Below are 21,935 nucleotides of genomic sequence, written 5' to 3'. Positions count from 1 at the left end.
GTCAGGAAAAGCCTGGATAGGAAGACAGGGTGAGCTCATATGAGACCTTTGAGGTGTTCAGAGTAGATGTAAGTGGGAGGCTACTGAGTTGGCCCAATCTAGAAACAATGATATTTTACTCATAATGTAATGGCTGAATTTTCATTTGCTACATGAGTGTCAGCCATCAGTGAAGAAAAAAGGTTCATAAGATATTTGCTCAGGAAACAGAAAACCAAACACTGCATAACCTCGCTTAAAAGTGGGAGCTTAACAATGAGAACACGTGGACACAGGAGGGAAAAAATACACACTATCAGAGGGCTGTGGGGAGGGAGAGCATCAGGAAAAATAGCTAATGCATGCTGGGCTTAATACCTAGGTGGTGGGTTGATAGGTGCAGCAAACCACCATGACGCACGTTTACCTGTGTAACAAACTTGAACATGCTGCACATGCATCTTGGAACTTAAAATAAAACAAAATAAAATAAAATAAAATAAAATAGATGTCTGCTTAGAAGTACAAATCCACATTACATCTAATCCACTCTTACAAATTGCCCTTGATTGAAATGTTTGGTTTGTTTTTGCCACCTTGGACTCCAAGCTTGTACGTCCTATTAAGTATGCAGTAATCAGTTGAAATACCTTGGCTACAGGATTTCCAGTACTATATTCAGAAATATTCCTAGGCTTTCTATCTATTGTGTTATTGAATCAGAGCATCGTTCAAGTTCATATTCCTTCAGAAGTACGATTTATTAACAAAAAAATCATGGCCCCGAGGAAGGAGTCAATAGAAAATAGAAGGTATTTCCCAATTATCAGGAATTTGCTTTGTTTTTATTTTTGATATATGTTGGTTGTAAGCTATACATATTCTTTGCTAAGAAATAACCCTTGAGCCATGTAGAGTCAGGAGTTGGGCCCCTTCAGAGGCTGAGGTTTGCTGCTTCCGTGTGCTTTCCTTTCAAATAAAAGAGGTTGGAGAAACAGGTTGATCTCCAGAATTAGAAACTCTTCAGATGCTTTCTGCCTTTTTATATCTGCATTTTAGAATCAAAAGGGCTAAATTAGAGAATTTCTTAATAGTTACATTTCAGGTATCAATTCTGATATAAGTAATATTTTGTGGAAATGTCTCATATTCGAAGTGTTCTAATTGGTCAAATCAAGTGGATCCTTCCCCTTAATTACTGATTGGTAAGCTTTATCTTAGTTAAGCTTGAACAAGATCAGTGGTTTGGACATTTTTACTAAATTATATTCATGCAGCTATTCAAGTTGTCAATATACAATGAAAAGAGTTCAGTGAAACTAGTTGTTAATACTGACAACAGAGATTATGTAGCACACATACATTATATATTGCTATGTTAACATGACTTTGAGAGGTAACAGGATGGGAGGGACACAGAGGTTGGCAGAATACACAAGGAGAGGAAACAAAGCCCTTCTTTTTTTTTAGACAGAGTTTCACTCTTGTTACCTGGGCTGGAGTGCAATGGCACGATCTTGGCTCACTGCAACCTTCACCTCCCGGGTTCAAGTGATTCTCCTGCCTCAGCCTCCCGAGTAGCTGGGATTACAAGCATGCGCCACCACGCCTGGCTAATTTTTGTATTTTTAGTAGAGATGGTGTTTCACCAAGTTGATCAGGCTGGTCTCAAACTCCTGACCTTAGGTGATCCACCTGCCTCAGCCTCCCAAAGTGCTGTGATTACAGGTGTGAGTCACGCGCCCAGCCACAAAGCCCTTTTTAAAGCCAGTGCCATGACTACATAGCAAAACTGGGAGGAAGGGCTTTGTTATAGCCACAGAAACAGAATCATGAAGCACTGGGACTCTCAGACAAAATCTTGCTATCCCACTTTTAAAGCAAGCAGAAAGCGATTGCATATCAATGAGCAACTGGATATCAGCAGCAACAATGACAGGCTGGAGATTACCAGTACCACCCAATGTTTTTCTGGTAGGTTTTAGATTTTTGCAGTACCCCAGTGAATGACTGCAATTATTAAGTCAACTGAGTAGCATGGGGATCCAGGGAGACAGAGAGATGTGTGTGTGTGTGTGTGTGTGTGTGTGTGTGTGAGAGAGAGAGAGAGAGAGAGAGATAAAGAGAGAGAGAGAGAGAGAGAGAGAGAGAGATCTAATTATAATAAAGAAATTTATTTTATTTATGTATTATTTAATGTACACATATCAAATGTTAGGGAGAAAAAATTTTTGACTGAATTGCAACAGCTTTGATGCTCATTATGCAAGATGCAGACTAAGGTACTAAGTGACCTACTACTGGCTCCTCCTCCTCATCCCATCTACATATTCTCTCTCTTTTACTCCTTATTTTATCCCTCTTCCTCTTTTCCTCCATAATACTGAAGAGGATCTATCGTACCTATTTATAATGTGCACAGGTCAGCATGGGTGTTTGTAGGTGTAGGCAGTCTTTCCACCTCCCTTGCTATGTGCAGTTGAGAACATGGTAATATAGCAACGAGTATTATGAAGAAGCCCTTTGGGATACTCTGGGTTGCCTTCTTATTTGCATGACATATGATCAACCTGATGGATGACTGTTTCCAGACGTCCTTGAAACTCAATAAGATGCTTTTAAAATGCCATCTTAACGACAGTTGCCACTTCTGAATAACACTTTTCTGGTGATCTTGTAATCTTAGCTCTCCCCAGGAATGCCCCTGTGACGGTTAATACTAGCTGTCAACTTGATTGGATTGAAAGATGCCTGGATGGCTAATAGAGTATTGTTCTTGGGTGTACCTGTGAGGGTGTTGCCAGAGGGGATTGACATTTGGGTCAGTGGACTGGAAGAGGAAGACCCACTCCCAGTGTGGGTGGGCACCATCCATTTGGCTTGCCAGCATAGCAAAAACAAAGCAGGCAGAAGATGGGATTACTTTGCTTGCTGAGTCTTCTAGTTTCCTTCTTTCTCGCGGGCTGGATGCTTCCTTCTGCCTTTGGACATCAGACTGCAGGTTCTTCAGCCTTTGGACTCTTGGACTTACACCAATGGTTTGCCAGGGCCTCTTGGGCCTTCAACCACAGGCTGAAGGCTGCATTGTTGGCTTCCCTGGTCTGTAGATTTTCAGACTTTGACTGAGTCACTACCAGCTTCTTTCTTCCTCAGCTTGCAGATGGCCTATCATGGGACTTCGCCTTGTGATGGTGTGAGTCAGTTCTCCCTAATAAACTCCCTTTCACGTATACATATGTCCTATTAATGCTGTCCTTCTGGAAAGCCCTGACTAATACAGCACCCAAAGATTGTGGTATTGAAATTATAGTTTCAACAGTGATTATTACAATAGAAACATTTTCTGTTTATGAAGCATTTACAATATGCCACACACTGGGCTACAACCTTTACATGAATTAGGGCTTCCAGCCACCTCTATGCTGAAAACCATCAATGACATCCCATTGATTTTAGGAGGAATACCCAAAGATCCCCAAGGCTTAACCTATTCTGGCCCCTACCTTTCAGGTCTCATTGTCACTCGTCTCTTCCTCATTTCCTGTACTTCAGGCACACACCTAGAGCTCTTTAAATGCTCAATTGCTCTCCTGCCTCTGGACTCTTCCAACTGCCGGTCTCGCTGCCAGAGCACTCTTCCTCATGAGAATCTGCCTTGCTCTCCTGCTTAAGTCTTGTTCATTGTCATATGTTCTTAAAGACCATGTTCTTTTTCCTTGGTGCACACTTTCAATTTGCTATATGTCCGCTGATGTCGTTGTCTTTCTCTCCATTGGTACCAAAGCTCCATGAGAAGGGGGCGGACGCTACTTGTGTTCATTATTGCATATCAGCTGATTTTATCCGATATATAATAAAGGATCAACATGAGTACTGAATAAATAAAAGAATGAATGGATTCTTTTTCGCCAAGGCTTATATCTATTTTACATTAGACCTTAACTCTCTGTAAAGAGACTTGTTTCTGTGGCAGCATTTTTTTTCATCCACCTCACAGGCATTTGGAACCCACTATAGGGGTCAATGAGTGACTCGGTAACTCTGAGAGACTAGACATGTATCCATCTCCCCAAAGTTCTGGCCACTTCAAACACTGTTAGAAGTCCCACTACACAGTTCTAATCCAATTGATCTATGTGTTGTCTTTTAGACTTTGAAACACTGTGGTCTTATCCAAAGGGAAGAGAAGGGTATTGATATTTATCAAGGGCCTACTTTCTTCCTGGAACACCATTTGGTGCCTTTCATACATTCAGTTGAAATAACTACCAGTGCATTAAAAATAGAATAATAATTGTAAGGTATTTTGGAAACATAAAGACCTCTGTAATATTAACCTCATTAGAACATTTCTTAGAGAATTGAGTTTTTGAAATATTCAATTGCACCTGCATTGCTTAGTGAGCTAACTCACTCCTCTACAGATAACCTTTGTGAAAATAAAAATGATTTTTGGCAATGTCATTCCATGGAGAAAATCTGATAAACTTAAAGTGATTGCAGATTGTCCCCCAAAAGATCAGATGTCCTTGTTATTGTTAAGCCAGTTTCTGCAATTACAAGATTGTGTAAGAAAGCAAAAGTTGTATTAGCTAATGTACTGAACATTTAACAATTAGTTTCTAGTAAAGTTGTCACCCCACCTATCTTGAATGTCTCTCTGTCCATTGCATCAACATATTTGGTGGTTGTCGCCTGTTGATACTTTAAGAGGTTGCGACTTTTATTTAAGTAAAATGCTAATCAACTAGAATGGCAAACTTTGAGGAAGATGAAAGATTTCCAAAAAAAGAAGAAAGTGACATTAGAGAACTCTTTAATCACATGTCAAACTACCACCAAATGAGTCTGGCAGAGTGAGAACAGTTAATGTCAGAAGAAAAGAAAATCCATGAGGGCTATGACATGATAGGTGCCTCAAAGAGACAGATCCGAGAATCAAAGAATTAAAGGGAGTGCTGGCAAAACTGATAAGGCTGTTTATGAGGCGCTTATGATCTTGTGACACAAAGGGCCATGTTTACATACAATTTTGAAGGGAAAATTATGATCTATTAATCAACACATAACTCATTATTGGTTTATTACATAATTCATATTTACTTAAAAAGTATTGACAAAATGAACTAATTTCCCTTATATCATTTTGAAAGAGAAATGCCCAAACATATTAACTTTGTTCACCATTTAGTATGACACCTAGACCTCCCTATAGTAAATTTACTTTACATGTCTTTTTCCAGGTTTTATGTACCCTCACATAGTGAAGACTACATTCAAGTCACTAGGTTTTATCTCTTCCTTTCAAATAAGTTAAGTAAGCTATTCCCCTGATATTTGCCCAGCCTCAATCATCCATACCAGTCCTATATAATTAAGTTTCAAGGTTAAAACTTGGATCATATCTTCACTTTTCCTGCCTCATTCTTTATATATGTTCTTATTCATCCTGTGGAAAGTATCTTTGACACAATAAAAATACTGAGGAAAAAGTTATCATTAATATTTTCACACATTTCTTCTGCATGATGAATGACTGTGATCTGTAAGAGCTGAGTGTTATTATCGTTATTGTATCATTCTTGCATTGCTATGAAGAAATACCTGAGACTGGGTGACTTATAAAGAAAGCAGGTTTAATTGGCTCACAGTTCTGTGGGGTGTACAGGAAGCATAGAGCTGGAATGTGCTTCTAGGGAGGTTTCTGGAAGCTTACAGTCATGGCAGAAAGCAATGCGGGAGCTTGTACATCACATGGTGAGAGCGGGATCCACAGAGAGAGGGGAAGGTGCCATACACTTTCACACAACCAGATTTTGCAAGAACTCACTATCATGAGGACAGCACCAAGAAGATGATGCTAAACCATTCATGAAAACCCAGCCCCATGATCCAATCAGTTCCCACCAGGAGGCTTGGGTGGGGACATACATCCAAACTATATCAGTTGTGATAACAACTTCTCTAGTTAGGATGTTCTCTGAATGCCGAATCTCTTCTTGGATACTTTTATAATGATCCCTGTGATGAAGCTGCAGTTAATTTTCTATATTAGCTGATTCTCTTGAAGTCATCACATAATTTTCACCTTTGCAAAGATAGAAATACTAACAGTGTAACAGAATGCCAGCTCAGATTGCCGATCGACTGATAATTAACACAAGTGAAGTCAATGTACCTTTTTAATCACTATTTTGAAGCACTGTTGATTCAATTATTTAAAAAATTGAAGTAAAAATTAAAAATATTCAGGATATATTAAATCCATGAGTAGGCAATGAACACATTATGTGGGGCCAAGATTTTGCTTAGAGAAAATTGACTTCCATGAGTCCTTAATTTATTTTTATCTGAGTTTTATTTTTGGTTTGAATTACCCAGATAAATTCTTTAATTTATTTGTCTATGTAAATTAAGTGGAAGAATTATGTACTCAAGTGAAAATAAATGGGTAAGTCTAATCCTATATGCAGTCTACCAAAAGTAATTTACTGAATTCTTTTTATGTTCTTAGTTCAAAATTATAGGCTTGTAGGACAAAAAGAAATAAGGTATGTTATGTAACTTACATTAACACTGAAGTATAAAGAAAGGAAATAATCAATTCTCTTAGTATCTTTGGAAGTAGTATTAAATATTTTAAAGTTCCTATTATATTATTTAATTCATTTTAATATCTGAGAAAAATACACTAAAGTATAAAATGTACAAACTGAAAAAGACATTCTTGGCCGGGCGCGGTGGCTCAAGCCTGTAATCCCAGCACTTTGGGAGGCCGAGACGGGCGGATCACGAGGTCAGGAGATCGAGACCATCCTGGCTAACACGGTGAAACCCCGTCTCTACTAAAAATACAAAAACTAGCCGGGCGAGGTGGCGGGTGCCTGTAGTCCCAGCTACTCCGGAGGCTGAGGCAGGAGAATGGCGTAAATCCGGGAGGCGGAGTTTGCAGTGAGCTGAGATCTGGCCACTGCACTCCAGTCCGGGTGACAGAGCGAGACTCCGCCTCAAAAAAAAAAAAAAAAAAAAAAAAAAAAAAGAAAAAGACATTCTTGTACATTAATACCTTTAGTATACACTGATATCTTACATACACACATATTTAAAATGTATATGTAATATTATGCTTAATGAATAATTTAGGAAAATATCCAACAAAACTTTAGCATTCTATCTTATTATATATTTATTTTAAAACAGTTTATTGGCCGGGCGCGGTGGCTCAAGCCTGTAATCCCAGCACTTTGGGAGGCCGAGGTGGGCGGATCACGAGGTCAGGAGATCGAGACCATCCTGGCTAACATGGTGAAACCCCGTCTCTACTAAAAAAATACAAAAAACTAGCCGGGCGAGGTTGCGGGCGCCTGTAGTCCCAGCTACTCGGGAGGCTGAGGCAGGAGAATGGCGTAAACCTGGGAGGCGGAGCTTGCAGTGAGCTGAGATCCGGCCACTGAACTCCAGCCTGGGCGACAGAGCGAGACTCCGTCTCAAAAAAAAAAAAAAAAAAAAAAAAACAGTTTATTTACTTTAATGCACTAATAATTTCAAAGAAACTACTTACAACTTTTTATATATAGTTTATGATTAAAGTCAAATTAAATATGAATAGACCATAATTTTTATGAGCTTCAACTTGCCACAAGAAAATCATTTTTTTCTGTTGTTTTAAAGAAAATGATTGATTGATACAGTGATTGATTTAATAATGGATATAGACAGACCTAATTTTACTGCACTTTACTGTGCTCTGCAGATACTGTTATAAATTGAAGGTTTGTGGAAATTGTGCATCCAGTAATCCTACTGGCACCATTTTTCCAAACAGCACATGTTCCCTTAATGTCTCTGTGTCACATTTTGAAAATCTTGCAATATTTTAAAATTTGTCATTACTAGTATTGCAGCTATTATGGTGATCTGTTTAGTGATTTTCGATGTCACTATTGTAATTATTTTAGGACAACATGCACCATGGCAATACAAGAAGGTGAACTTAATTGACAAATGGTGGTCTAACTGCTCCAGTGACTGGAAGTTACCCCTTCTCTATTCCTCTCCTTGGGTCTCTCTATTCCTTAAGACAAAATAATATTGATATCAGGCCAATTAATGACTCGAAAATGGCCTGTAGGTCTTCACATGAAAGGAAAATCACACATATCTCACCTTACATCTAAAACTGGTTATGATGAAGTGAGGAAGAGATATTGAAAGCTGAGACAGGCCAAAAGCTAGGCCTCCCACATCAAGCAGTTAGCTACGTTGTGAATGCAAAGGGAAAAGTATTTGAAGGAAATTAAAAGTGTTAATCTAGGGAATACACAAATGATAAGAAAAAGAAACAGCCTAATTGTTGATATGGAGAAAGTCTGAGTGTTCTGAACACACAATCAAGCCAACCACAACATTCCCTTTAGGCAAAGCCTAATCCAGAGCAAGGCCCTCACTCTCTTCAATTCTATGAAGTTTGGAAGAGGTGAGGAAGCTGCAGAAGAAAAGTTTGAAGCTAGAAGAGGTTGGTTCATGGGGTTTAAGATAAGAAACTGTCTCCATATATAACAGTGCAAAGTGAAGCAGCAAATGCTGATGGAGAAGCTGCAGACAATTATCCAGAACATTTAGCTAAGATTATTGATGAAGGTAGCTTCACTAAACAACAGATTTTCAATGTAAATGAAAAATCCTTACATTAGAACAAGATGCCATCTAAGACTTTCATAGCTAGAGAGGAGAAGTCAATGCCTGGCTTCAAAGCTTCAGAAGACAAGCTGACTCACTTTTTAAGTGCTAATGCAGCTGGTGACTTTAAGTGGAAGTTAATACTCATTTACTATTCCAAAAATCCTAGGGCCCTTAAGGTTTATGATACATCTACTCTGCCTATGCTCTGTAAATGGAACAAAACCTGGATGATAGCACGTCTGTTTACAGCATGGTTTGCTGTTTATTTTAAGCCCACTGAGACCTGTTGCTTAGAAAAATATTTCTTGCAAAATGTTACTGCTCATTGACAATGGACCTGGTCACCCAAGAGCTCTGATGAAGTTGTACAAGAAAATTAACGTTGTTTTTATTCCTGCTTACATAACATTTTGTAGCCCAAGGATCAAGGAGTGATTTTGATTTTCAAGTCTTATGATTTAAAAAGTACCTTTTGCGCTTGCTCACACAGCACGTTTACTAAAATTAGAATGATACAGAGAAGATTAGCATGGACCCAGCTCAAGGATGACATGAAAATTCTTGAAGCATTCCATATTTTTGAAAATTAAAAAAAATTACAAGGGTATAGTTGCCATATATAGTGATTCCTATGATGAATCTGGGCAAAGTAAATTTAAAAATCTTCTGGAAATAATTCAGCATTCCAGATGCTATTATGAACATTCATGATTCATGAGGAGGCCGAAATATCAACATTAATGAGAGTCTGGAAGAAGCTGATTTCAACTTTCATGGATGACATTGAGGGGTTCAAGACTTCAGTGGCTAAAGTAATTGCAAATTTGATAGAAATAGTAAGAACTAGAATTAAAAATGGAGTCTGAAGATATGACTAAATTGCTGCAATCTCATTATAAAACTTGAATGAATGAGAAATTGCTTCTTACGAATGAGCAAATAAATTGTTTTTTTCAGATAGAACCTACTCCTGGTGAAGATGCTGTGAATATTGTTGAAATGACCACAAACAGTTTAGAATACTTAATTGATAAAGTATCCTAAATGCATCAACTTCACTGATAAAGCAGTGACAGAGATTGTGAGGATTGATTCTAATTTTGGAAGTTCTACTATGGGCAAAATGCTATCAAACAGCATAGTATGCTACAGAGGAGTCTTTCGTGAAAAGCAGAGCCAATCCATGGAGCAAGCGTTTTTGTTTTCTTATTTTAAGAAATTTGCACAACCACCCCAATCTTCAGCAACAATTACCCTGATTAGTTAGCAACCATCAATGTCAAGGCAAGACCCGCCACCAGCAAAATGATCAGAACTCTCTGAAGGTTCAGATGATTATTACCAGTTTTTTAATACAGTTTTTTAAAATTAAGATATCTACATTGTGGTTTTAAACATAATACGATCGCACACTTTATATATGACGCTATAGAGTACACATAACTTTTGTATCCCCTGGAATACAAAAAAAAAAAGTGTGCCTTACTTTATTATGATATTTACTTTATTGTATTGTTCTAGAACCAAGCTTACCATATCACTGGGGTATATCTCCTTTCCATCTTGTTTCTCTAGGAATTTGTGATAGTTAACAGAAAAGATATATGCAATAAAGTAGAAAAACGTAAGTTAGAACTCAGGGTGAAGAATACTAGAAATTATAATAAGAGGTCAATATGGTTAAAAGGAACACAGATATTCAGGTCATAAATTTCTACACTGTTGTTATAATTGAGCTTTGAATTTGTTTCTAGGACTTCTGGCAGCTGAAGTGAAATAAGGAGGTGAGAAATTATATAGACATTATTTTTTCTTATGGAAAAGTAAAGAAGGTATTTAGACATGGTTGACAGACATGTTTTTCTGTACCAGAAAATTTCAAGTGCTTCCAGTTTTGTTTCAGAGATTTATTATTATTTTAAGTAAATCCAATGCAGTCTTAAGTACAATCTGTTGCATATCATTTTATTCTTGGCTTAATTTCTAAATATTTGTGTGATTTGAGTAATTCATTTAAGTTTTCTTGACTTTGGTTTCTTCATCTGTAAAGGAAGGGGATGGGGAAAGATGACCTGCACTCAAGTAATTCTAATATCCCATATCCAGTGGGTTCCCATTTTCCCAGCATAGAGAATAGCACTTATTATTTAAAAAGCCAAGCTTACCTTTTTATAAGTTTGCCTATATTGTATAGGTGAGTCTCTTCTTAGGAAGAAATATTTTTAAGTTGGGGTCACCTGCCAATTATGTCGAATGCTCCGAAGAGTTAAATAAGAGAAGGACTGATCAGTTTGGTTCATTTGCGAGAGATCATTCAAGAAATGAAAAGTTAATTTCAGAGTGGAATGAGTGTCAACTTCCTGGTGTACTGGGTATCTACTTTCTAGCATGCCTCTTTACATCCTTTGATTTGTGGCCCCAGCTGTACCCACTGTGCAATTGGACCCACACACTGTTAATGTAAGGAGGGCAGGAACTGGGCCTTTCTTACTCCATTGAGAGTCTTGAAGGTGTCAGGAGAGAGTGTCTGCTCAATAAATGTTGCCTGACAATTGACTTTTGAATCTTGTTCTTACTTACTTCTGTTGACATGCTACCAAAATCAGTGTTTTGTCAACCCTGTGTAGCACAGAGGCATCTAACGTGAGGTTTAGCATCTAATGTCATTGTTTATCTTGAAAATTTTTGGAGTCAAAATAACCTTTGAAAATCTCTTAAGAGGCTTAGAAATTATGGTATGTTGGATTTTGTGAAAAAATCTTATAAAGTTGTGTGTGTGTACATCCTATATAAGAATGTATAATATATAATAAATGTGTAAGTTAAATGTAAGTTTACTATATTTTTAATCATATGAGGATGAAAGAGAGATGAAAGATAAAAAAAGGAAAATGATCATGTCGCACTGTATTTGCAAGAGTTAAAACCATATATGATACAACACCATTCCATCCCTAAATAGCAGCAGCCTGTGTACTGTGAAATGTGCAATGTGTGAATTGATAACAAGATAAGTATGATTCCCAGTTCACACTCCATGTCCCCAGGAGGAGAAGCCTGCAGGCCATGGTATTTATTGTGATTATCTGGGATTATCTGGAGCTGGTCCACAGGACATACCTCCTGACTACTTGCACAACTGCTCAAGGTGAGACTCATTTCTCCCTTTTTCCAACTTCATTCTCGTATCAATACGTCCAGTTATATGTTGTTAGGTAGTGATAAGGGTCTTTGGAGGTCTAGAGCAAAAACAGAGTTCTGTGAGATCCTCTGGAAATCTTCACAAGCCAATGCAAAGTCCATCTGATCACCTACCATTTCAACCCTGAGGGTAACCGGATCAGGCAGGATGGGCTAGGTTATGCTGCAATATCACACAATTCCAGAACCCCAGGGGATTAAGACCACAAAGACTTATTCATATTTCTTATTCATGCTACGTGTCCATCATGGACTAGTTTGGGGCTCTGCTCCAATTCAACCTCATTCTGAAACTCAGGCTGTTGGAACAGCCACAGTCTGAAATCTGTTAGTCACCACGGCAGAAAGTAAGCGAAATACAGCAGGTCACACATGAGATCTTTAACACTTACACTGGAAGAGACAGGTATCCCTTCTGTGCACTTTGCATTGGTCAAAATGTATTATGTCACTATGTTTTATACCAAGGAGAAGAGCCAGTACAATCCTGCCCTATGCTTATGAGTACAATTGGAAAACTTGCTCAATAGCATTAATGACCACTGCAATAAACATGTGCCAAACAGTGAATTTGGTAGGGTTTCCAGGTCCATCCTGATCTGTCTGGTTTTATGTTCTCGAATAACCTTTAGTTCTTTCAGCTCAGGCACACTGAATGACTCACATATCTCAGAGGACGAACAAATAGTCTTGTCCCTCTTCCCTTTTATTTAATAAAGAAAGAAGGACACAAGGAGAAAGAAATAAGACGGAAATTAATCCTCGTAGAATTTCTTGTGTCATTTGATGGCCAGGATGATCAGTTTTTAGTTCAATTAATGCCTGTGGTAGACTGAATAATGAACTCCCTCAATGATGTCCATATCTTAATTTCTGAAACTTGTAGTATATGTGACATTGTATGACAAAGAAAAATCAAAGTTCAAGATGGAATTAAGTTTAATAGCCAGCCGATCTTAATATAGAAAGATTATACTGGATTATCTAGGTGACCCACAAGGTTTATTAAAAGTGAAGGAGGGAGGCAGAAGAGGAGGCCAGAAGTCAGATGGTGTGATTGAAGAAAACGACTCAACCATCCATCGCTAGCTTTGTAGATGGGGAAAGCTGGTTATGAAGCAAGCCATATAAACTGCCTCCAGAAGCTGGAAAAGGCAATGAGACTATTTCTCCTGCGAAACCTCCAGAAAGGAATGCAGCCTTGGCCACACCTTGACTTTGTCCCAGTGAGATCTATGTCAGACTTCTGGCCTACAGAACTGTGAGATGATAAATGCATTGTTTTAAGCCACTCATTTTCTGACAATTTTTAAAAGCAGCTATTGAAAAGCAATACGATACCTTTATGTTTTTTGAACTAACTTGTACTTCTAAAACCATGGCTACTCTAACACGTTCAGACACTATTTCAATAATTTGACTCCGTAATATGTAGTTAAAAGGAATAAAAGGAAGCACATTGGTCTGCATGTTATTGTTATTGTTTTTGGAGAAAAACTCTGTTAAACCATGTGGCAGAATATGTCACCTCTTCTATCTCAAGCAGAAATGTGGCTTGGTGTGCAGGTAGAGGCTTTAGTATCTGAATTCTTAGCTCTATTGGGAACAGATACAAACTTTCTAATTCACACGCTAAACTTTGTTGGCTGTCACTCCCTATGTTTCCATTGCTTCCTGTGGCGTATCAAAGCCTCTTATAGCATCCACCCATCTTTGTAGCTGCTTTTGATTCAGAGACCATATTTTGAGAAAGACTGAATTAAAAGACAGTCAGAAAGAAAGTGATATCTTGAGATTACATAGTAAAATCATGACAGGCATCTCATATGCTTCAATGACGTTCTTAGAATATGGGGTGAAAAATGTCTGAAATAAACAAAGCTATGTGGCATGAGAAGGTCTTGCAGGACTCCGGAGTGGAAATGGACTGGCATTAGAAAACTGAGAGGGACAGTGATGAAGTTAACATTATACTTTGAGTTTGAAATCCTAGAGATCAAGTTCTGGCTCTGCCACTCAATACATGAGTAACCTTCGACAAGTCGTTTAACATTTCTCAGTCTTGGTTCCTCATCTTTAACATGGGAATATAACGCTGACTTCCAGTTTCCATTTGGAGATACTACTATTTTACACAAGATTTTTGGTTTTCAACAAAAAATTACAAGCCCTAATGAAAAAAGCAAGGAAAAAAGAAAAACACTTCTAAGGGATGAAGCAACGAACAGAACCAGACCTAGGTATGGCACAGATGTTGGAACTATTTGGCAGAGAATTACAAATCATGAGTTTAATTGAAATGGTTCTGATGGAAAAGGCAGACAGCATGCGAGTTCACATGAGTAGTTACAGCAGAGAGATAAACACTATAAGGTAAAACTAAATGCTAAATGGAAATGCTAAAAATGTAAAACATGGTAACCAGATGAAGAATGCCTTTGATAAATTTATCAGTAGAATGAACTCAGCCAACGAAAGAATCAATGAACTTAAAGATAGGTCAATAAAAATTACCTATCTGAAAAAAAAGAAAAAAAAAGAAAAAGAAAAGGAAACAAAAACACAATTAGAAGAGAACATCTAAGAGCTGTATTCTAATATATGTGCAATTAAAATTCTAGAAGGAAAAGGAAAAAAACAGAACAGGATAGGAAAAACATTTTAAGAAATTATGGCTGAATTTTTTTTTCATAATTAGTAACAGGCATGAAGTCACAGATCCAAGAAGCTCTTTGGACAGAAGAGATGTTAATACCAGGCAGAAACTTGGATGTATGCAAATAAAATGTCAGAAATGGAATAAATGAAGGCTTTTTTTCATATTTCTAATTGTTCTAAAAATATCTGGTGATTTAAAGCAAAATATATAGTGTGTTCATGACATTTGTAAAAATAAAATACATGGTGATATTAGCACAAAGGATCAGAGGAGATAATTTAGAATGTACCCTTGTAAAAACCTCACACTGGATGTGAACTGGTATGTTAAAATTTGAAGGTAGATTCTGCTTAATAAAAAACATCTTCTAAATCCTGGAGCAACCACACACTTTTTAACAAAAGATAAATAATAAATCAATAAAGAAAGTAAAATGGAATCACAAAACAATTCTCATTTAACCCAAAGCAGAGCAGAAATTTTTAAAAAGAATAAAAAACATATGACACAAATAGAAAATAGCTAGCTAATTTATCCCTATCTACAATCTTAACAAATGTGAATGGTCTTAACATATCAATTAAAAAAAGAGATTTTTAGATGAGATAAAAAGGTAAGATACAATACTGTATTTATAAGAAACAACTTACATTTGAAGAGATAGATAGATTTTTTTAAAAAGATAGAAAAAAAAAAAACCAAAAGGAAGAAAGGGTATCTATGCTAATATTAGATAAAGTCAACTTTATCTCTGAGTTATGTGAGCTATTGACCAGTATCAACTTTAAAAATCTGTCATGAAACAATCATGTTTAGAAGAATTCATTCAGTATGATGGGAAGCAATGGCTAAAGACTATTTCTTGTACTTCATAATACTGTCTGGAGCCTCACATCCTTTCAAATGGTTGAAGTAGTTTTCATATTTCCCAGATGATGAAAATAAATCACAGAGTAGGTCAGCATTTTACCCCAGAGTGGGTAACCAATCACTAATATGTGACAGAACCGGATCTTAATTACTGTGCTGTCTTCTTTACAAAAAGAGTTTCTGTCAGTATAATGCTGCTTCCCACCTCTGGGGGAACATTAAAAACACTAAAGCCCAATTCTCGAAGACAAGCTTTCTTTCGGATGGGTGGTGTTGCTTCAGTTCTTTTAAATTCCTTGATTTCACCTGCCTCTTTCAAGAGAGTAAGACATTTATCCATATCATACCCAAGAGAGAGTCCTTGCTACAATACAGGTTGTGGCATTACAGAAGACTGAAGTAAGAGGGACATAGAAGATAAATATATCCAAGATACAGGTCAGCACAACCAGGAGGAGGCAGAGAAGCAACAGGTCGGGTAACTTGACCAGACATTCTCAGCCATTAATTTCAGAACAGGACTAAGCACCAGATCTCCAAATATCAAATACAGGGCTGGGCGCGTAGCTCACGCTTGTAATCCCAGCACTTCGGGAGGCTGGGGCGGGCCAGATCACCTGAGATCAGTTGGAGACTAGCCTGATCAACGTGGTGAAACCCCGTCTCTACTAAAAATACAAAATTAGCCGGGGGTGGTGGCGCATGCCTGTAATCCCAGCTACTTGGGAGGCTGAGGCTGGAGAATCGCTTGAATCCCGGAGGGAGGTGGAGGTTGCAGTGAGCAGAGATGCAGCCATTGCATTCCAGCCTGGGCAACAAGAGTCAAACTCCATCTTAAAAACAAAATCAAAAGCAAAAAACAAAACAACAACAACAACAAATCAACAAACAAATATAATTCATCACTGTTTCCTCTTCCCCTCCTTACCATTATTTGTAGCTGTAACTCTGTAACACCAAGAAACAATTCAAATGAGTAGCACTAGCCAAAGGAGGCCACTTGTAAAACAAAATATATCTTAATTATTCATTTATGAGAAGATTGTAAAGGGCCCATCAAACTTGCCAGTATCTAAGGTGTAGTTTTAATGTTGGTCTTTTAAGCCTTCTTTTTTTTTTTTTCTATTGGGAATTGCCTTCAGAATTCCAGTCTCTTAACCAAGTATCCACAACCCAGCAACAAAGTGGACTCTCAGAATTTGAGGCACCAGGACTTTCTAATTCCCAGTTCCTTTCTCTATAGGAAATTGTACCTCTTGGGCAGTGTTACCCTGAGAAGAGATTGAGACTTGGGGAAGGTGCCCACAGCTCAGTGCTGGCCTTGAGGACAGTGTGCACTCCAAAACAGAGAATGAAGTAAAGTGTACTCTTCAGGCAGCACTTCATGTTTGTCCCTGTTCCTCAACTTAAGAGCAATGGATTAATCTTTTCTGAAAGTTTTTCATAAATAGGACAAAGAAATTTAAATGTACTCTTAAATTTCTCCTTTTGTGTAAATCTAAAATCAGTTAACCTTTCTATAAAAACTTGGTGATGGAAGATTATGGTCTAGTATACAGTATTGGGTTGTTTGCTCCATTTTAAAAAATCAATTTTATTTTTCCTGGAACTAACATACTGAGAGGTAACATCTTGAGATTCTGATGAGTTTTAGTGAAATGTGTCCATGTTAAACTTTGGATTGGTTAAAACAAAATGACAGGAAGCCTATATACATTATGACACATGGAGAAAATCAATAGAAATTATTGTTTCAAAAGTTTACATTTGATGAGTTTTGATCTTATCATTTGAAGTGCCATACAAACATTTAATTATTACAGTAGAATCCAGTAAACCAAGCAAAAAGAACAAAGCAATACAGTATAACAATGCAAATGTTTAGAAAGCAAGGAACTCTCTTAACACTCAAATTCAAGCTTAGATATGGTCAAGGTGACAAACTATTTCTGTTTGCTAAGAAAGATTATTTTTTAGCACTTGTTGGCTTTAAAAGATGGTCTCCTTGCTTTTAGGCTGCCTCCGTGTGTTCTGATGATATCAGTGTTTGTCCAAATTGTGTACCAGAATTTATTTTTCCCTCCATTTAAAATAAAGTATGGATTTTCAATCAGTACATGAAAGAAAACTGGACTTAAAGGCAGAAAAATTTTGTGGATGACCTAGCTCTGCTACATACAATTTATATGGATTTTTAATACAATTATTTGCTTTATTTAATTTCCTTTTGCTTCAGAGTTTTCAGCTAGGAAATGGAGATGATAATATCCATCATAATTGACTCACAAGGATGTGATGATCAAATAATTTAATATATTAGATAACAGTGGATAACACCTTACTATACACACACTAGTTACCAATACAAAAGTGAAATTGACTTTTTTTTGTAAGGGGAAACTACTGCATTGTATTACAGTGTACTATAGAACAGACTGGATGGAAGTCCTTTGATTCTTTTTCTGTTTTTCTAATATCTAATTTTGTGACTTAGCAAATCAAATCAATTTTCCATAAAATAGATGACTAAAGAACCTCTATCAAAGCTTTTAGATTTAAAAAAATCTCCCTTAAATTTTTTTTTTTTCTTGAATTGGACTACTAGTCAGAAAACACTTGCATCCAGGTCTATAATGCAACTAACATGGAAACATTTAATCTCTGCACAGCTTGGTTTCCTTATGGAAGATACCTTCCAGCTTTGATAATCAGTGATTTTAAGAAATCTGTGATGTAATCCACATAACTTACTGCACATTTAAAAATGAAAATATTCATAGTAAAAATGAATTAGAGTTTTCACAGAAGGAAGGGAATACAGTTTAAACTCAAAGAACCCGAAACATTTCCTTTAAAAACAAAACATGTTTTACAGTTTCTGAAGTATATGAGTCACATTCAGTTTTAACATCAATCTTCACAGAATATTGCTTGATTGAAATTTCAGTTATTTATATTTGTGTTTAATAGAAAATTCTAAGAAAATGGAAAAGCCAACATAAAAATATATTCTCTAACTAACTCAATATGTTATTAAATCATTTTGTTTTCTCTATTAAGTAGAATGTCTTAAATTGTTTTCTAATTCTTAAGAGAAACAATGATTTATAACCACCAACTTAATTTTATTAGATACCAAAAATGTTTTCAGATTTGGACATCACAAGCCTTGACCAGTAACAATTTGATATTTGCTAATCATTGTTGTTTTCTTCGAAAAGCTTACGTAGAATAGTCAATAATCAGTTCTTTAAAATGCAATGTTTTGTGAACAAGTAGCATGACTAATACATGATTTGTCTACACCATTGAAAATTTTAATTTACTTTTTGCATACTAATCCCTATGGCTTTCAATTAAGTCTTATAGAAAAGAAATGATGTTTCTTGTATACAATGAAATAGAGGATTGAATCAACTCATGTGTAGGAGTTAATTTACATGATTAAGAATGCTAAGAAAATACCCGAAATCGCTACGCTGATTTGTGGAAATAGGTGAATAAAAAGCCAGGTTCAAAAAGCTTAGTTTGCTGCAGCTGATATTAAACCTATATTAACATTTTAATAGGCTACTACAAGACACAGAGCAATATCATCGGAGTTGCTTTGCTCTTTATAAGGTCATTTTATAGTACTGAGACAGAAATAATATTAATAAATTACTGGCACAATGGTTTCTAGTAATTTAGAAAATGTTTCAATATTTGAACAGAAATACAGTCAGGGTTCAGGCACAGCTATATTGTTCTGTAAAACCGGATTAAAGCAATCAATCTGTTATCAAAAATCTCTATTGGAAGATTATTAGGACCACCCAATTCACCATTTCAATTCTAATGACCATTTGCCCTAGACAGTAGAATAGATAGGTGGAGAAAGTCAGCTTCCAGTTTACATGACTTTCCAAACACCTTAATGCCTTTGCTTAAATATTACTGGCAATTTTTTTTTTCAGTTCAGAAAAATCGGCAAAATGGGAAGACTTAGTGGTGGTCGTTTGACCCTGTTGGGCTGGGGCAGGGATCGGGAGGGTGGAGATTGGGACTTCACTTAAGAGCTACTTAGGGGGGTGCACAGAAACCACCGCGGGCATTTTCGGAAGCATTTGCTACCCCCGCGGCGAAGGGACGCTTAAGGAGGAAGTGCCTGTGGAACTGAGAAAGCGTTATTTCATCGCGGAATACAAAAAATTCAAGTCTCTAGATGGCAGCCTTCAATACCTTTGGAAAGCAGTCTCTCCTCCTCCGCCACCCCCACCTCCCCTCCCACCGCATCTCGGCTCCTTGGCAATGTAGTATCACTACATGTGTGCCCTGGCCAGTGCATATTGGGTTTTACTGCTCTCCAAGAATCCGAACTTAACGTGTTTATTCTAGGGCCTGGTGCTCTCCTCTGGAAGCTACCTAGCTGTTTGCTTGGGGAAAAGAGGGAGTAGGGATGGCTCCAAGAGCCACGCTAAGCCGATGCCGAGGGGAGGTGGGGCTGCGCCGCAGCCGGGGCACCCCCTACCTGGGAGCAACAGCATCCTCAGCTCCCGGCGCGAAAGCTCCGCGCCCAGCGAGCGCAAAGAGCGCAAAGGCCACCTGCCCAACTGGCGGAGCAGGAGCAGCACCACCGCTCCGATTCACCCAGACGTTTATGGGGAAGACATAAAAATCTCGGGTTCTTAAATTCGCAAAAGACTGAGTTAGAAGGAGTGCGAAACAGGGGCATTAAGAAACAGGAAAAAGAAACACGCCCCAAAAAACACGTTACTGGCACCCGGCAGCCCCTAGGGGGGCGTCCCTGACCTACCCCGGTGTGGGGACGAGAAAAGCCAAAAGTGTTAAAGAAGGAACTCGCAGACTGGCAGGGAGTGTGGGGGCGGCGGAGGACGGTGGGACTGCAGGGGATCCAGGTCTTTTCTGTCCAACCTTAAGATCTCGCTTTGGGGGTAGTCTAGGTGGCGGTCGGGAGTGAGGGACGATCTTCCCCACCCCAGCAGCCCCAGACACCCGCCCAGGTCAAGGTGGACGGAAAGCGGGGTACTTTGCTCTAGCCCGGTTCCCTCCTGTTTTAGACCTTGGAATCTGGCTCCTCACAAGGTGTGAAACCTCTCCAAGCTGTGTCGGCGGAAAGTCCGGCTCCTGGCTCCACCCAGGGCAGAGCAGACCTCCGTCCCTGGGCCTTAGAGGCTGGCACGGGGCTGACCCCCAACCCAGTGCACAACCCACTCCAGTGCACAGGCCCCACTCAGCATCGCGCGCTGTGGGGCAGTTGACAGGGACCCCTGTAGCTCCAGCGAGGCTGGACAGGACTTATTTACAAGTGCAGTGACCCCTGCCTCCTCGCTGGGAGCCCCGTGCAAACCGAAGCACTCTGGGGCAAGTTGGTGAGCGACTCACAACGCGGAACGGAGTTTGATCGACATGATATTGGGCATAGAAAGAAGCGGGTCTTACCTTGGTACAGAGAGCAGGGAGTTGCCATCCATTGTTGATGGGCGCCTAGAGAAGAAAGACGGAAAGTGCAGGCGAAGGATAAGTCTGTGGTGCTAGGACCCAGCTCCCAGAGTGGCAGACTGGCGCGCGCCAGGAGAGAGGCGCGCAGGCTGGGGCGGCGGCGGCGCCCACGGAGACTCGCTCCTCCCTGGCCGGCAAGCTCTGTGCGCTGCGACCGCCCGCTGTCCCCTCCCGCCGTCCTCTCTGATCTTGCAGGAGCGCTTGGCCAACGCTCCCACTTTTCTGCCTGGCTCCTGCCTCCTGCAGGGCAGGCCCCAGTCTCAGGTGCTCGAGGATCCTGCTGTACCGCTCATTCGTGCCCAGAAACATAGGTGACTCCAGACCCAATGTCTCTTTCCCCACCCGCCGTCGGTCTCCCCTCCCTTTCTCTCTGGCATACAGCAGATCTGAGCCTTGAAGTTATCACCCACTTTCCCACATTCACGCCCTCACTCCTAGCAGTGCCCACACTCCCCACTGGTCGCGAGCCGCTCCTCTGGCTTCCTGTCTGGATTTCATTTTTGTTTGTGGTCTATCACGTTATGGTCGATCACTCAGAACCATGCTCTCTTTGACACCCCAAGTCTTTTCCCTTTATTTGGACTTTCTCTCTTGGTTTTGGTTTTCACGTTTCTTTAACTCATTTTGCTTAACTGTGACTTAGTCTTCTCTCTCTTCTGTTAGAACCGTGTGCGCACACAGAAATCTCAAAACCTAAGAGAGCGGCCATCCTTCCGAGGACAGCACTCGGAACCTGGGAGGAAGAGCTGTCACAAACTTCCCCAGTTGCCGGCTGGCTATCTCCCTGAGCAAAAATGAGAGTTGTCTTAAGAAGAAAGGCACTGACAGTAGCAAGTATCTGCTAAGATGAGGGCGCTGTGGAATCTGTTTCTTTTTCCAATTAAAAAACAAATTAAAAATAAAATTTGGGACTTCCACAAATGGGAAGGTTGAGCCAATGTACTTTTAGCTGTTCCTCCTAGTAGGTACAACAAAATCCCCCAGAGGTTATCTATAAAACAGGCATGAGAAAAAGGTGGACAGAAGAATACAGACCCTTAGA

General features: G+C 38.9%; 1 protein-coding gene and 1 non-coding gene across 2 annotated transcripts in view; one reads left to right on the top strand and one right to left on the bottom strand.

Annotated features, from left to right (window-relative positions):
* SPHKAP (SPHK1 interactor, AKAP domain containing) overlaps positions 1 to 21,215 on the bottom strand; it is a 217,942-nt gene extending 196,727 nt beyond the window's left edge. Inside the window, 1 exon segment of the mRNA XM_033229965.1 lies at positions 20,834 to 21,215. Within this exon segment, the coding sequence (XP_033085856.1) occupies positions 20,834 to 20,865 (32 nt within the window). The 5' untranslated portion in view covers positions 20,866 to 21,215.
* On the top strand, positions 9,136 to 9,242 carry LOC117095583. The gene has a single exon (XR_004442100.1). It is a non-coding gene; the product is annotated as a U6 spliceosomal RNA (small nuclear RNA).
* Positions 21,216 to 21,935: the final 720 nt, after the last annotated feature.

This window comes from Trachypithecus francoisi, unplaced genomic scaffold (genome assembly GCF_009764315.1).
Source record: "Trachypithecus francoisi isolate TF-2019V2 unplaced genomic scaffold, Tfra_2.0 Lachesis_group13, whole genome shotgun sequence".
NCBI lineage: Eukaryota > Metazoa > Chordata > Mammalia > Primates > Cercopithecidae > Trachypithecus > Trachypithecus francoisi.
Note: the sequence above shows the minus strand (reverse complement) of the source record. Positions and strands in the feature narration are given on the sequence as shown.